Here is an 18,954-nt window from a genome sequence, read left to right as displayed (position 1 = left end):
TTATAAGTTATGGGTGTGGTAACCTCAGGGATTTGGTTGTTTAACCCCCCTTTCCCAATGTCATCCTCCCCAAGTTATAACTAAACTACTTTTCATAGAGGTTTATATATATAACATTTTGTTTTAATTTTTTCCCAAATGATTTTACATCTAAGCACTTAACTCTCGGTATTTTTTTCTTCTTAACATTATAATGTACCCATTATTATCGAGCATTATGTAAGCATACCTCATTATCAATCATAAAATGAACTAGAATAGTTAACCAATCATTGATGATTGTACAAAATGAAACTATTTTTTTGATTGTCATTAATTATAGGTAATTTATTAATATAATAATACGATAGAATTCAAAAAAAATATTTATCACTGATTTTAATTATGTTATAATTATTTTTACTTTGAGTGAAATTATGTATTAATACAATTATATATATATATATAGATACCAGAAGCTGTCATACTTGTGACAAAGTACTGGAAGAACTTGAAAATATTGATGACGATACTGACACGTTTGGAGTAGATTTTGTCAAAATTAATGATAAAAGATTAGCTAAACATTATGGAATCAAAAATTTCCCAGCACTTACTTACTTCCGAAAGAAAGAACCAATAATTTATGAAGGTATGTATACATTTAAAATCATCTTTTTTTATTTAACTATATAAGTTTTGTATGGTAATTACAGGAGACCTAATGGATGAAGATTCAGTATTAGAGTTTTTGACTAGTTTAGAAGCTTTAGATTTACCAGATCGTATTGAAGAAGTAAACTCAAAAATATTACAGAAAATTATTGAAGATACGGATTATGTAGCTGTTTTGTTCTGTAAGTAAAAACTATCATTTATTTTCTAATGCATTATGATAAAAATAAACAAAATGATACAAAAGTATTTAAGACATTGAAATCAATACATTACATTGAATTAGGTCCTGAACGATCAGAATGCACTTTAAAGGATATCCGTAAGTGAAATGGTTGTGAGCTGTTACCCCAATTTCAGCTATTTACCTCGGCGCCCCCTTTAGAAATGTATTACCTTTCATAGCTTTATCCATGCAATATTATAGAGAGAGCATTTATCTAGTTATTAATTTGCATAATTTTATCATTAATATCATAATTATTATTTTAGATAAAGCAAGCTGCAAGAAATGCGCAAAAGCATTGCAAGAATTGGAGAATATTGACGATGAAGCAGATCAGCTGGGGATTGGGTTCGTAAAAATACATGACTCAAGTTTAGCAGACGAATACAATTTAGGGGAGTTGCCGAAGTTGGTTTATTATCGGCACCAAATACCAATTGTTTATGAACGTCAGTGGTTTGTCAAAAGACACATTCATATTATAAATTATAATAATATTGTACCTATATAGTGTGTATCTATGAACTTGGTTTTTAAAACGTACAATTTTTAAAAATTTAGATGAATTAACTAGAGAAGAAGATGTTCTCGAGTGGTTAGTACAAAACAAGTCCACAGGAGATGAAGAAGATGTAATCGAGGACGTTACATCAAAAACATTAGATACACTTATCGGTTCTGTTGATAACCTTGTTGTGTTATTTTGTAAGATTTATAAATATATTTTTTTTAATTATAAACTATGAGACTATTATATTTTTTTCAGACGATAATGATGACGAAGATTCTTTAAGAGTTTTGAACGAATTGGAAAAAATTGATGACGATTGTGACCGTCATGGAATACAGTTTGTGAAAATTGAAGATCCATTAGCAGCTTCTTCGTTTGGTTTGAACTCTGTCCCTGCAGTTGTGTACTTCGAAAAACAAATACCAAACATTTATGACGGTGACATTGAAAATGAAGATGCTCTATTACATTGGCTTATCGATCAACTTCAAAAAGATGAAATCGAAGACATTACAAATGAAATGATGGATCGTCTTATTAAAGAAGGAAAAAATATTGCAGTTCTTTTCTGTATGTATTTAGCGTGCATAGCCATATAGGTATATTAAAATGTCCAAATTATAATTTATTCATAAACTTATAGATGATAATAATGATAAAAAATCTCAAAAAGCATTAAATGAACTTGAAAATATTGATGATGAGTGTGATACACTTGGGATTGTGTTTGTGAAAATTGATGATGACGAAGAAGCAAAGCTCTATGGAATTGAAGAACTACCAGCTTTATTATACTTTGAAAATGGAGTACCAACACTCTATAATGGTATATAATATTTATTCATTAAATGGTAAAATATACTGTTAAACATTTTAATTTATATTTTAGGGAACTTGGAGGATGAAGACAAAGTATTGGAATGGCTAAGTTACCAAATAAAACACGACGAAATAGAAGATGTAACTGATGAGATGCTCGATATTCTAATAAATAAATTATCAAACGTGGCCGTATTGTTCTGTAAGTTAAAAATATTTAATGTTTAATAAAAATAATATTTTTAAACATAAGTACATTTTTAGATGATAAAAACCAAAAAAAAAGCCAAAAGGTTTTGGTTGAGTTGGAAAATATTGATGATGAATGTGATCAAAGTGGAATCGCATTCGTAAAAATTTGTAACATTGATGAGGCTCGAGAATATGGCATAACAACAGTACCGAAACTTATGTATTTTGAAAAAAGAATTCCTCATTTATATAATGGCGATTTACTTAAAGAAGAAGAAGTTTTAAGTTGGCTAATACACCAAAAGAGACATTCAGAAATACCTGAAGTTACAGATGAAATTGTTGACAAACTGATTGAGTCTGAAGCTTACTTGGCAGTATTATTTTGTAAGTATTTTTTCAAATAAGCTGTTATTCATTAATTTAGTACATATCACAATAATCCCAAAAAGGGGATTTTGATTATGATTGTTGTTTCGTTTGATAAGTCATATATATCATTAAATTAATGACTGTTAAATATATATACATAAAACATGTCCATCATATATAATGTATATTGTCAACTGAGTTTTAATTTTTACTCGTGTATAAAAAATAATTCTTTATGCTTACATAAGAATATTTTTAACATTTTAAAATCTAAATTGTTTTAAATAGATGATAAGGATGATAGAGAAGATATTCGTATATTAAATGAATTAGAAAATATTGATGATGAATTGGATAAAGAAGGTATTGTGATTGTACGGTTGGATGATGCGAATGAAGCTAAAGAGTATGGCATTGATCATTTACCTACGTTAGTATACTTCGAAAATAAAATTCCCGCTATTTATGAAGGTATTTAGTTTTGAATATTGCACGATAAAATGTATACATTTTTTTCAATTAACATCACGTAATTTTTAATCTTAGGTGATCTTATAAACGAGGAACAAGTATTAAAATGGCTCATTGAGCAAAAAACTACTGCAACCATTGAAGAAGTTACTGACGAGATACTTAAAACCCTCATCGTTGACCATGAATACGTTTTGGTTTACTTTAGTTAGTAACTTAAAATAAATAATGTCTGTATGTATTTATTCTATATAATGAAAAATATTTAATTTAACTAAGGTGGCAGATGTGAAGAAGGAGAAGAATGTGATAGCATTCTCGATGGGTTTGAAAATATCGATGATGAATTAGATGAAACCGGAATAGTATTTGTAACTACCGAAGATGCATCCATTGCTAGAGAATATGGACTTAGAACATTCCCTTCACTAGTATTTTTTAGAAATAAAGAACCATTAGTTTATACAGGTGATTTGGAAGATGAAGATGAAGTATTAACTTGGCTCATAGATGAAGAAACTCTTAAGGTGCCTGGACGTATTGAAGAAGTTAATACTAAGATGTTGGAGAAAATATTAAATGAAAAACAATTTGTTGTTGTATTTTTTTGTATGTTTTTTCAACAAGCATACGTTGTTTATATAGACTATAATATATGTATAAATTATTTTAGATAAAGAAGGAGACAAAAAAAGTCAAAAAATAATTTCAGAGTTGGAAAACATTGACGATGAATGCGAAGAAAAAAACATTCAATTTTTAAAAACTTCTGATGAAGGAATAGAGAAAGAATATGATCTTCCAGGTTTACCAACATTATTATTTTACAGAAATAAATTCCGAAAAATTTACACAGGTGAAAATGATTTATATGCATATATATATACATGAGACTCTGAGAGTAATTAAACAATTTAATAATGGTATTGTCTTAGATACTAATACACAGTAAGTATGATAAGTGATAACATGAGCGTATTATGTTGAACAGGTGATTTGATGCACGAAGAAGCAATTTTAGAATGGGTTCTCGACTTGCACGAGTCTGAACCAGATTTTATTGAAAGTGTTGATAGAAAAACCCTGCAAACTTTAATCAATGATGTTGAACACTTGGCAGTTTTCTTCTGTACGTATAAAATATAATACATTTGAATACATACGTACAAACTATAATAGGTATGGGAATCTCTAATAAATTATTTTTATAGCCATAACAATATTTAGAATATTAAAATCATTGTATTCCAATTTCTAACTTCAAAACGTTTATATATTCACAATTAACTTATTTTAAAATGCCTAGTATATAGGTTGTACTACGTAGATATTTCCCAAATCGATCAAAATCACCGAAAAACTAAGGTTTTTAATTATATATATATTTTCTCGGTACAATCTTTGATAATATAGTGCCTAGTTATATAAATATATAGCATATTTGTATGAATCTACTACATTACATAGTATATATATATAGCTAAATAGAAATCAACAGTAAGTTGTTTTTTCTTATATTTTCTTAAATTCCGTATGGTTAATAACACTAAACAGAAAATAAGTTTAAAATATTGTCTTATTTGGCAAAAACGATAGCCATTTATTTTGTAAGTGGCCGAGGGGACCTTTTGATTTCTTTAATCAAAATTTTAAATAATACTCATAATTATGTTCCTATATAGTAAGTATGTAGGTATTTAATTAAAAATGCATAGCCATCACCATATTATTATTAAAAATATATGCGTGAATATTTTTATAGACGATGATAAATGTGAAGCTTGTCCTAGTATATTGGAAGAGTTAGAAACTATAGATGATGATACTGATAAGGAAGGTATTCAATTCGTCAAATCAACTGATTCAAAGTTGGCGTCAGAAATTGGTATATTTAGTTTCCCTGCCTTGGTATATTATGAAACAGGAGTTCCAATCATGTACGACGGTAAGTTGTTGTAATTAAATAAGTGTCAATTCCAAATAAAATAATCAAATGTTAAGTACTACTGAAATATTCCATTAAATTAGTTATTACTTGATACAATAACTATAGGATGAATTATGAATTCATAATGATAAAAGACTTTTAATCGAATATGTTTTTTGATTATTTACTAGCATATTATATTAGGTATACTATAATATATTATATTGTATTTTGTAATATGTATAATTTAAATGAGATAATATCTATAAGTACCTATATTGCAATCATACAATTTAATTAAGTTGATTTTATTTTATTTTGGTAACTTAGTAGTTAAATATAATATATGCACATACCAACAAAGTTATAAAAAACATTAATTTTTTTATTGAAATAACATTATTTGCAGTTAATATACAAATAGTTCTAAAAAAATATTTTTTTATAAATACAATAATATTTAAATAAGGTACATTATTTTAAACACAATATATATTTCTATTGGGAATTATGTTCTATATACCTACGTATATTATGTTACCGACTCTTACCGTAAATATCAGAAATGCCATCAATAATTGGGCGATGTGAGTAATGCTAGTAGACACCAGACATGGTCGATAATTATCCATATATACAGCATATTTCCGTAATTGTCTGATAAGTAAAGTCCTCCACTCCTCCATCATTATTTCCTGGAGTTGATTATCGACTTATTGCTCATGCAACTTTTAACATACAGTAGCTAGTTGCCGCTTATTGAACTCACTGCGTATGGAATTTACTCGTATACATGGAAAAAAATCGTTTATTGGATTCAACATTAGTCAGTTATCGGCCAATGGGATCAATGTAAATTTTTAAGAGCATATTTCCTGAATTTTTAATCAATTTTCCCGATTTTATCGATTATATTTTGACGGTTCAAACTGTTTCTTCGATTTACCCCATCGAAAAATGCTAAAGAATTAAAAATATTTTTTTTATAATGTTCGAAATCAATGTGTGATGAGGGACGAGAAAATTAACGTTTCAAATTGTTTAGCAGTTTACCTTATTTAATAAATAAAGTAATATCTTTTAATAGTAATATTAATATTAAATTTAGTGATAATGGATAATAGTAATCAATTAATAAGTATTTAGAATATAATATTATAATACATAATTTAGTTGATTCTTTGATACACATACATATTATGTATATATAATTTTAAAATTCTAATGAATTAGTTAAATATAGCTCGATTGACAATCAAGTTTTATCATTTTATCTAAGTTATAATTTCTAAGCGATGTCAACATTGGCTAACTGAATTGGCCATTATCAGCAGGCAATAATCACTATAGTCATTACGTATTAGTCATTACTCTTTCATTACCTACATAAAATTACTAATTTCCAACATTGGCGGTAACATAATATATTGTATAAAATATATACTAATAGTAGTAATATGTATATTGCATTTGAGTTATAGACTTATAGTTTCTCCTTTTTCTGTTGGTTAAAACTAATGGACGTTTAAATTTCTTAAGATTAATAAAAAATGCAGTCTTTAAAAAGTTTTTATGAAAATATTTTGTCGTATAATTTATCCTACAATAATTTAAAGATAAAGTTGACAATATAATAGTATATGAACATAGTAGGTACGTGGTCATAGACCTACTATACATTTAATTATAATAGTAATATATATTATATACATTAAACGATGGCACAGTATGATGGCTATGTTGAAAGCCTACGTGGAAATTTAAAATACAATATTATATTAATAATCGTATTTATATATTATCATTCTGTCATGGAATAAATTATCAGATTGAATATAAACTCGTGTGCAGAATATTCAGATTACCCTGACATTTTTCAGATTAAACGTTATAATATTTTATAATATACAATATATTCATGTAGATTGGTACCTACACGAGTATAATATATATATATTACCTATCTACTTAATACTGATATTTAGATAATAGTCGATATGAGTTATATGTGACACAAGACACTTACAATAGTTCGATGTATTATATAAGTATTAATAATATTTCATTTTTAAATACGTAACACCTGTAAACATATTAAAATACGCAAAAATATAATTATAAGTATGTAAAATATAGTGTGTACATTGTTCATATTTTATGTATTTGATTTAATTTATGTAATTAATGTCTAAGATAATCATTATATTCTATCAAGTGTCAACTATAATATTATTATATTGTACTTAGGTAACCTTAAGAATAGCGGGAAAGTGTTAAATTGGCTAATTGATCAAAAAAGTAAGCGAATATACGTGTTAATGTATTTAAATGATTTAAAATAACTCTATAGCATTTGTCCCAATAATCGTGATCGTTCTATCGTATTCAGGTGGTCAAAAAAAAACGCAAGATCCAAAATCGACTAAATATTTGCAAAAAATTGAACATACAGGTATTTAAATTTAAAAAAACCTCTCGTGCTTGAATGCGTAAAAAAGTTTTAATGTGAAATTAGACATCTGATGCTGATTTTCTAAAAATATAAATCGGCATCTGTCCAGTAGCTAATTATAATAACAAAATATTTTTAACACGGGTTCTCTCTAATCCTATTTAGATGGCCTCATTTCTGTGACGTGATGATTTCATAAAAATTTTTTTTTATTCTACATATCACGTTTGAATAATTTAAGTAGGACAATAAAATATTTAAGCAATTTCACTGCTAAATACAATATTAATTAAAAGTATATACTTCGTACATTTTGTACGTATACATTTGTTATTTATCAATCTTGTACCTGTATAGTGTACCCACATAATAATCCATATTTTATATTTGCTAATTTACAAAACTCGAAATATTTGTTACAACGCATCATAAAAATAGCTCCCTACAATTATTATAAATTGTAAATAAACTTGTTGGTTTTTTTTTAAATATATGTAATATTAGGAAGAGAATCAAACATGTATTACCAATGATTACGATTACACCTAATTATATAGTTGGACATAACCCCTAAGTACCAAATATTGCCAATACTAGCTTTGCACCCCACCATTAGGAGTTGACTATCATCTACACATAGGTGAATTTTCTATTAATATATCAGAAATAATAGGTCAATGTCCAACACCAAAATTAATATTAATTTGAATATTCTATTATATAAAATATATAATTTTTATACCTTGTATGCTACTGTATTTAGAATAATGTTGTACATGTTGATTTTATTTTTACTAACAGCTTGTCGTCTGCAGCATTTTGTTCCATCATACCCTTGTTACATTAAAGCTTTTGTTTAGCATTTATAATTTGAAATTAATTTACGCATTTGTCACCCTTTTCGTTAAATATTTGTTCAGAATGTCATATAATTAAAACAATAATTGCTAATATAATTTGGATTTTGCTGCAGGCGACAGCTGTTTTTACATCGGTCTGGGAAACACTAAGACCAATACACCATCATTTGAGCCATATCAATGTTGCCCAAAACCACAATCACCAGCTGAAAAAGAAAAAACTGAAACTAAAAAGGATAAGACAGGGAAGCCAGTAAGAAAAGAAACGAAGGCCGATGAACAGAAAGCAAACGGCAAGCCGGATAGCAATAACAAAAAAAAAGAAAAAAGAAACAAGAAGGATGGTAACGGAAAAGCTTCTTGGTGGTGGTGAAATGTTATGAATATACCTGGAATAGGATAAAAGAAAAATAAACATAAAAGGTCTTCAAATACTATTTCTTAAATTTTTATTTTTTTCTTATTAAACAGTAAACACCGAGTTAAAATTACGACTTATACAAATAAATTTATTGGTGTTTCAAGTTCCAAAGACCTAACTTTTATTTTAAGGGTATGTGGAGTGTACAAAATAATATTATATATTATCTGATTTATCTAATGTATTAACTACGTACTCATTTTTCTTAAATTTTTTTTTTTTTAACCTTTTCCATTGCCCTTGTCCCATCATATATAACGTTGTAACTATTATTTAACCAAATGATATTACGAATTAGGTACATTAAGAGGAACAGACGTGTATTTTCTAAAAAAAACTTCAAATTCAACAAATATTTGTACTGAAGGAAAAAGTTGTAATACAGATAATTAAGGTAGTCATTAGCGTTTTATAATTATTGTACAATTTTTGTGGGGTATTTTCAATAACGTTATTAATTATAAATTATAAAATATAAATACATATACTTAATAATAAATTATAAATAAGCTATAATGTATTATGTTAAATGAGCGTAGTTATACTGAACTTAAATATTTTGTTTTATCCAATTTTGAAGTCTCCGGCAATTCTGTTATCTACTAAAGGTAGATAGATAATCATTAAACTCAAAGTTCTTTTTTTTACATTTAGATTTAAAATATTTATGTATTAATGTCTTTTTAAAATAGTTATAGACATTTGACATTACTATAAAGTTCAAAGTGCATTGTACTACAAAGTTTTTGAAATAGAACATTTGCTATGATGAATATTATTTATATTTTAAGCTGCACTCAACGTAATCTAAATGTAAGAAATTCCTTGTAAAATTATAAAATATCCCAAAATACGTGTAAATTTTTATTAATAATAAAATAAATAGTTTATAAGTAATTTTACTTAGTATAAAGCTTAAAGTTATTGAAATCCGTAATAAAATAGTTTAAATATTATGTCGTTCAATAACCATAACTTTTAAGTATTTTCCATCATATCTAAAATTCTACTGATACTATAGGAAGCAGGTATATATAATATTTGATGTTGTATTTAAATATGTATGTATCCTCAATTATTATGAGTATTGTACCTCGAAAAGATTATATATATAACTTTAATCTCGATGGTTAATTGAAGATGACATTTTTTCCCCGATTTATTTATTCTGTCTTATTGAAATGTATAATTCAATATAATTGCTCATTTTATTTTAGACTTTAGTTATTTTAAACAATGTATTGAAATCTATTTGAATTAATTATGATATTAACAAGAATGTATAAATATTAATTTAATATTAAATGCAATTTGAAAAAGGCTGTTATTTATCCCCGTGTAAATATGTAATGATTTCTCTGATTTTGCTCATGTAGAAACTAAATGTAGGTGAATTTTAATTAGCTTGATTATCCGAAATTGTTTTTAACATCGTGTATTTCTAACATTGTTAATTATTTTTTTAATAAACCATATTTATGTTTAAATATAAGTATGTTAGTATTGTTACGTTTAAGTTTTCCCAATAAATTTGATGTGTACAAAATAATGTATTAATAAAATCATTACTGTTGTTGAAGTTTAAATTTTGTTTATTTGTTTGTTCATAATTGTTTGAACCGTCGCAATTTAGTTCTTCAAAGATGATTTAAAATACCTATAGAAATATTTTTGATATTTATAAGACATTTGAGGTAAACTTATATTATTAAGAAAGCAATTAGTACAATAAATTGTAAATGGTTTTAAATTAAAAATCAATGTACGATACAACTAGTTACGAGTAGTTTAAAAATGTAATCAAAATGTAATAAGATTTTATATTTTCCTTTAAAATTATTATTTAAGGAGATATTGCTAATGAAAACGAAGTGCTTAGATGGATGGTAAAACAAAAGACAGACGAAAGTATTGAACTTATAGATAGAGAAAAGTTATTTGAATACATTGATAATCAAGACTTTTTAGCTGTTGTCTGGTGTAAGTTATTAAAAAATATAAGGTATGAAAAAACATGGTTAACTATCTGTACTTCAAACGTTTAGTCGTCGAAGGCGATACTAGAGTGCCCAGAATTTTACGACACATTGAATTAATTGACGATGAAGCTGCAGAATATGGTATAAAAGTGGTTAAATGTAATGATAGATTAATGGCAAAAAAACACGGATTTCGAAGTCCTCCTGGTATCAGTTATTTTCGAAAGAGCAAATATATAAACTATGACGGTCAGTTAATGAAAATTACTTTACTTACAATTCGTATTAAAAAGTATAAATTGTAAAGACGTGAGATTTACTATTGAAAATATATTATATTTTTAGGTGACATAGACGACGATGAAGAAGTTCTAGATTGGCTCACCGATCCATCTAACATGGAGTTGACCGAGCACATAGAAAAAGTAAACAGGAAAATGTTTTCTAAAATTAGGCAGAGTTCAGAAAACGTAGCAGTGTTCTTTTGTGAGATTATTTTATATCAACTGTTTTAAATATTATTAACTTATTTAATGACCTAAGTGCCTTGTATTTAGATAGTGACGATTGCAAACAGTGCAAACAAGTACTGGCTGAGATCGAACATATTGACGACGATGCGGATGGAGCTGGAATTGATTTTGTTAAGATCGATGACAAACAGATGGCAAAAGAGTGTGGGGTATTCGCCTTACCAGCCATAGTGTTCTTCAAACTCGGGTCGAAAGAACCTACAATTTATGCAGGTATATAACAAAATATGCGTGTGCTTTATTATAAGCAAAGTAGTTACCCAAACAGAATTTCAATAACAGTGTTAGGATCTCAAATAATGTATATTAAAATATTTCAGGAAATCTATACGAAGAAGCAGATATATTAAATTGGCTTCTGGTTCAAAAGAACCCCCACGGCGAAATAATAGAAGAAATAAACGGCCAAGAGTTAAAGAACGCCATAGCCTCTTCCGAATCAATTGCAGTATTTTTCTGTGAGTGTTAAATTTTGATTAACGAAATGCCTGTCTTGACTCGTAATTGTATAATATTATAAAACGGTAATACTGTGTTATGGTGTCAAATATGAGTGTGTTGTTGTCCGGCATATAGGGAATGGAACGCTGTGCGAACGCTGTAAGGCGTCCAACACCAAAGCGTTTCGTAGACATCATAAAACACAACCACAAAACGGTGTTCATAGTGATGTGAAAAAAAAGGAAGCGAAACCAGAAATTGTGACGGAATCAGTCGCCGAAGATAATAAAAAAAACGGTGGTGTTGATGATGATGATGATGATGTTGATGATGGTGATGATGATGATGATGATGTTGATGATAATGATAATGATAATATGGAAGATAATAATGATATTCATCCTAATAGTCAAGGAAGCAATAACAATGGTATCTCACCTGGGAGAGGATATAGAGGCTTTGATAATAAAGCGCATTTGAGACTGCGAATCATTGGCTTTTTAGAATTTTTGGTGCGCTGAATATGCATGTATGCATTTAATATACAAGCTTGGTTTACATACAAAATTTAATTAATGTACCTACCTGCCTTATAAGTGATAGTTTACTTAATCCTTACTTACAGGAACTTATCATTTTACATATTATTTTTAATTGTATATAGATAATAAAGACCGACTTCCGTTTTATTATTGATACAAATATATGATTCAAGCAATATATATATGACTATTGAGGTTTATTAAATGTATATTTTATAGCATAGTATTTACTATTTATTTATTACACATAATTAAGTTTGAAGCACTTATTATGCTATTAAATATAATGACAAACAAACATTTTTTTTTAAACAACCGACAACATTATAAAACCAATAAATTCACGACTTCCCGTTCTTAAAAATCTTAAAAAAAACTATGATACTCAAAAACATATGGCTGATAATTAATAAGAATAAAACGTACACCTCTTGTATGTAGGGAACAAGAATTGATACTTTTATTTAAAAATAAATAGTTATTATACTGTATTAATATACTCATGCATCCCCTCCAAAATTGACTATTGTAATTATATTTATAAATAAACTATTACATTTTAAAAATATAAAGAAGTCGGTCTGTTTTGTAATTTTTGACTTAGTATAGATTACTAGATTACTAGATGACTTTCCGCATGAATATGTAGATTTTTATATTATATGCGATCACAGCTAAAATTAGATATAACTACAGTATACTAACTATCTATACCTATATATTATATATAAAATATAAATATTTGCAGATAGTGAAGATGAATGTGACTCATGTACAAGTATTTTAGAAGAACTGGAAAATATTGACGACGATTGTGAACGACATGGGATTACTTTTATTAAAACTCAAGTAAACCCATTTTAAAAGATTCATTTCTTTTTGATGTTATTTTATGATCTACAGCAGCAATAACTATTATGGTTAATTTTTGTGTGATATTATATTATAATCTATACTATAGGATACTGATGCTGCTGAACAGTATGGTGTATCAAAATTACCGGCGTTAGTCTACTTCGAGCATTCGGTACCAAATTTGTTCGGAGGTAAATCACTCATAGTCTTTTGATATAATGTATTGCACCTATTTTTAATTTTATATTTTAATTTTATATTCTATAAACACAGGAGATTTGAAGGAAGAAGAAGAAGTTCTGCAATGGTTAATTACACAGAGAACAGAGGATAGAATTGAATTGGTCACAAGATCGATGTTAGAATCGATTGTTCAAGAAACACAATACTTAGCAGTATATTTTTGTAAGTAAAACAAAAATCATTTATCTTTTAATTGGTATCATTAGTTGACATATTGTATAAAACCATAAACGACCTATCGTATTAAGAAATCACAAATTATAGTATTAAACTATCCTTAGAAATAGTTTCTGATTCACCCATATAGGTATACTTCATCCAAAATTGTTTTTCGTTCAGGTACAATGATTTATGATTGAATTTAAATTAAAAAACATTCATTAGTTCATTACAATCGCCAACCGCCAACCGCCTGTAACCCGAATTTTCCATAATTCAAAGGAATATCTAGACCCTTGCATTTCAATTATAATTCAACAATCAATAATTCCCGTTTTTTAGAAACGAAATGGTTAGAACTTAGAACACCTTATATTCTTACTGTGTCTGCCCGTCTGTTGTTTATCAGTATAATGGTACCCATACATAGTTAACAATTTACAATTGTTGATATTAAGATATCAATGTATTCATTATTGTTCGTTTTTTCGTAGTTAGGTTAGTAGAAGTTACAGTAGAAACTTCGTGTTCATCGCGTTTATTGCATATTTTAGATATTACCAACTATTTTTATACGCTTGGTAGTCACCACAACATGTATATCGCGATCGCATCATTAATCATTTATTTTTTGACGGTGGCAGATGACGGATTACAGAGATTGATGGTTATAATAGAGCTTCTACTGTACTTTACATAGTTACGATTGTTTGTATTAAGATGTTTAGTTACGATTTTTGATTTTAAATACCTAATTATTTATTGTATAATTATTTTTAATATAGATTCAAACGGCCTACCCAAAATATACTACCAAAATATTAACTATTGTCAAATACTATACTATTTAGTATTTGCTATTATTAAGGTTACCAAATTGTTTTTAAACTGTATTTGGAATTATAGTTTATTGCTTTGTATTAAAATACATTTAAAAACCGGGAATTTAGTACGCTTAATTAAGAAATCGTAATTATTTAAAAAATGTTTGTGTCAGTTAATTCATTATTTTTAATTTTATATGATTTGTTGTTGTTAAACGTTAAATATGTTTATTATATTAATAATATTAAGTAGATACCTAGGTACATAATACCTATGACTAATGCTAATGATTCATTATACAAATTCTGCATCTATTCATGATTCATCATTACAGTATAGTCAATATGTATGTTTTTATACATACTTACGATCCATCATAAATATTTTAAATATACATAATATTAAAATAGTAAATTTATTGAGCAGTGATTTGCGTTAAACTACAACAGCAGGTAAAAACATATTACCAACCGGCAACCCGATAAATATACAAATAGTTTTCTAGTATGCATGTATTATAAGCTATCTACAAAAATCACATTTTACTACAATAAACAGATATTCTGGGAGCTTATTCTTTTTAAGGAAATTACTTATCCTTTACATTTCGAATATGTTAAATGTAATATATTCTAATTTATTTAATTATTTGTCATTATTGCATACAGATAAGCAAGCATGTCATGTTTGCGATCAAATTTTAGAAGACTTAGAACGAGTAGACGACGAGTGTGATTTATATGGCATACACATGGTAAAGATTCAAGATCCGCAATTAGCCAAAAGATATTCAATTAAGACATTCCCAGCACTCGTATACTTTAGAAATGGAAATCCTCTACTGTATGATGGTAATAACTAGTTATAACAGAGCAATCAGGGGGTATTTAAGGACTAAGCCCCCCTCTAAATCTCAAATGCTATTTGCAACCTATGGTTCTATGACAAAATTAAAAATATACATATAACATAAGACTTTTTATAGGCTATTATTACGAAATATTATAACGTGTTTATAGGTGATTTACAAAATGAGGAATCAGTTCTTGAATGGCTAATAGATGACGACAATCGTGAACTCGCAGATGAAATCGAAGAGGTAAACAGCCGTATGCTAGAAAGACTATTGGACGAATCATTACTATTAGCAGTGTTTTTCTGTAAATAAACTTCTACCTAGAATAGTATGTCGTATCCGCAAAAATAAAATAAATGAAATTCAACAATGTTTAGACGATGAAAACTGTGAAGATTGTGATGGTATTTTAGAAGAACTAGAAATAATTGACGGTGAAGCAGATTTATTCGGTATCGATATGGTCAAAATATCAGATCCAGAAGTGGCTTCAAAATATAACATCATAAGTTTACCATCTTTGGTATATTTTAGAAAGAGAGTACCTGAAATATTTGACGGTAAAAACGTGAAAAATTACAAATAGAGTGTTGAGTGTATTTTTTCTAATCACTTGGCTATTTTATAGGCGATTTGAGTGATGAAGACAAGGTGTTATCATGGTTGACTTCACAGGATGTGTTTGAAATAAAAAATGAAATCGACGAGGTAAACAAGAAAATGCTAACGAAATTACTTAATGAAAACGAATTCGTGACGGTGTTTTTCTGTAAGTACATGTACCAACCACGATTGTCGTAGTGTAAAATTATAGGTTCTCGATGACTCAAAGAGTACAAACAAAATTCAATTGGGTTAGAGGCTAAACTAAGTTTAACACTTAAAATTACAAAAATATTATCAATACGATTAATACATTTAAACAATTTACGGTAATTAATAAAAGATACAGATGTATTATATTATTATACACCTATACGGCTATACTGTTATATTAATAATTACTAGGAAGTTTTATAAATTACTTATATGGCTAAACTTACGTACCTACTAATAATAATCAAAAAATATTCACCTTAATACTCAAATGTTTTATAATATAGACATATAGTGACAATAGTGTTGTCGATCGTCGCTACTCGCATTTCCGTTATTAATTTGAGAATCAAATTTTCTCTCTTTCTACTCTATAAAATATAGATATAAAATTATATAATATACTAATCTATTAAAAGTTATTATAAATAATTATACTGATACCCATAATACCTGGACATAGTTTTGAGATACTTGCACAATATCAGTACCTGCAATCGTTATTTTGATTTTAGAAAATCTTGAATTATAATATTAATTATTAATGACGCGTGCGTACAAGACAGTAACTTATATTATAATTGAACCTAAAATTAATGAAGGAAATAAATTCGAAACGTATCAAAAAGGCTGTTGTAATATTTTTAAATATTTGAGCAAAATTAAAATTATTTGTAGGAAACTGCAGAGCTAAAAATATCTTAAGTCTAAATGCCTATATTTTTTGTTACCTATTGAACTACCTATGTGAAATAATTTATTTTTTTTATTTATTGTAAATATCGTGAAGAATGAGTATCGAGGATCTAAACTTATATTATAGTTGTATTGTAATATTAATACCTATAATGTTTTAGTGAATTATTAGTTATTAGTATTATTACACATTTACATGTAATTTTTAATGACACTCATTATCATTGTCGCATAACGATGATTTGTAACGTTTACAAATTGTGTTTTATAACAGACGAAAATGATGTTCCCGAAAGTGCCGAAGTGCTGGCGAGGCTGGAGACTATAGATGATGAAACGAACAACATGGACATAACTTTTGTCAAGATGGCTGACGCCCGTTATGCACGCAAATGGGGTGTTACTAAGCTTCCAGCCATTGTGTACTTTCGCAATAAGTTTCCGAGTGTATACAGAGGTAGGTTAATTTTTTTAACAATACACAAGAACGAAGAAGTATATTATAGTAACTAATAATTTAGCCTCAAATGATCCATTTTAAGTAAAACACTCATTATTTCAAAAACTATCAACGTTTTGGAAAATATATTTTTTCTTGCATGGTTTCAAGTTGTGACAAAACAACGAAGAAAAAAAAATTATTTCTTGAAAGAAAACGTGACAAGTAAAATATTGTCCGTAGTATTTCTATGTATAGAAATTAAATTTCGGACTAGTAAGTAAACTATCTAGTCGATTAGTTATCACTTATATTTTAAATACCTAGGTCTAGGTACTTATAAGTTATACCACTCATCAAACATTCTTCAGATACTCTTCAAATATTCTGAATAACAATAAGGAATTCAAATGTCATGCAAAAAAAGAGCAAAAAACTTAAAAATTATAACAATAATGTTTTATAATCTCGTCAAGACCTATTCTAGCTACTGTATGCCGCACATTATTATTATTATGAATGATTGTATAGTTTGCATGATCAACAGCTGCGATTTAGTTTAGAACTCCCGAGTAGCAAGTCAGCTGCAGCCTGCAGTATCAAATGACGTTCCTACCGATTTACTTTTAAAATGCAACTGTTTTTAATATATTTTGTAATAATATTAACGTGTCGTGCGTTGTACACCATTCGCAGGAAGTTTGGATACCGAACTCGAGGTGCTCGAGTGGTTGAAGAAAACCCGTTTCCGAGAACCAGAGCTCAATCTATTCATGTACGTGATGATCACAATATCTTTGGCTTTCGTACTCTACACAGTGCTGCTGGTGTACGGCTTCAAAAAGATCACGATGACTCCCGCCAAACCGATACCATCGACGACGTTGTCATCGTCGTCATGATAATATCATAAATTATAATACTGCCCCAATGTCATCGGAATATTACATACCTAAATGGATAGTGGCAGTAGTGGCACAATGCACGTGACACTCTAATAATATTATACAATCACGCGTCGAGGATGTAATACCATCGCAATGTACGAGATTCGTGTATAATAATTATAATAATAATATGTGTATAATATATTTTACTATAATACTATATAATATTTTACTACAATTTATTATAATACTGTTATGAATTACGATCAATACTACACACACATCTAATACATTTAATATTTATGCAATATTATTCATAATATAACATATTATTATAATTGTTATAGATTATAATCCACCTACCTTTAAATTGCAATGAATGTATTGAATTTTAATTCAAAACGACAAATCATTGCATATAGGTACAAAAACGAGTCAGCCACTATTTTAAACTTATATTTCATAATTTATTAAAATTACTATTAGTCGTACTAAAGGTTTAAATATGAACTAAAATCGTTGACTAAAAACGCACATATATTATGTAATATTATATCATATTATATTATTATTATTGACATTTAATTTATACATTAATACTTACTAAGTACCGGTCACTTTGTCAATAGATGTAGATTCGTTTTATAAAAAGCACAAAATAATGAAAATGATTTTTATCAATATTAATCAAAAAAAAAATACCGAAAAAGTGTCAATCAACAATTTTAAATGCCTTAATAGCTCAAAATGAGCCTAATACCTAGAAAATATTACATTA

At 27.6% G+C, this 18,954-nt stretch overlaps 1 protein-coding gene across 1 annotated transcript; it reads left to right on the top strand.

The window, feature by feature from the left end:
• Positions 1-432: 432 nt before the first annotated feature.
• LOC111033915 lies at positions 433-18,501 on the top strand (the record flags this gene model as incomplete). The annotated part of the gene is made up of 29 exons (XM_022314871.1): positions 433-631; positions 696-836; positions 1,147-1,329; positions 1,442-1,585; positions 1,647-1,961; positions 2,035-2,217; positions 2,281-2,412; positions 2,475-2,789; positions 3,063-3,245; positions 3,321-3,452; positions 3,525-3,854; positions 3,919-4,101; positions 4,237-4,374; positions 5,008-5,190; positions 10,754-10,885; positions 10,951-11,133; positions 11,230-11,370; positions 11,442-11,630; positions 11,738-11,875; positions 11,994-12,287; positions 13,149-13,249; positions 13,362-13,446; positions 13,529-13,660; positions 15,151-15,333; positions 15,502-15,642; positions 15,716-15,898; positions 15,967-16,107; positions 17,125-17,307; positions 17,986-18,501. Coding segments are annotated over 29 exons (5,193 nt in total), but the record flags the coding sequence as incomplete, so codon positions are not given.
• Positions 18,502-18,954: the final 453 nt, after the last annotated feature.

This window comes from Myzus persicae, unplaced genomic scaffold (assembly GCF_001856785.1).
Source record: "Myzus persicae strain clone G006 unplaced genomic scaffold, MPER_G0061.0, whole genome shotgun sequence".
NCBI classification, from domain to species: Eukaryota; Metazoa; Arthropoda; class Insecta; order Hemiptera; family Aphididae; genus Myzus; species Myzus persicae.
This window is presented reverse-complemented; position numbering and strand designations above follow the sequence as displayed.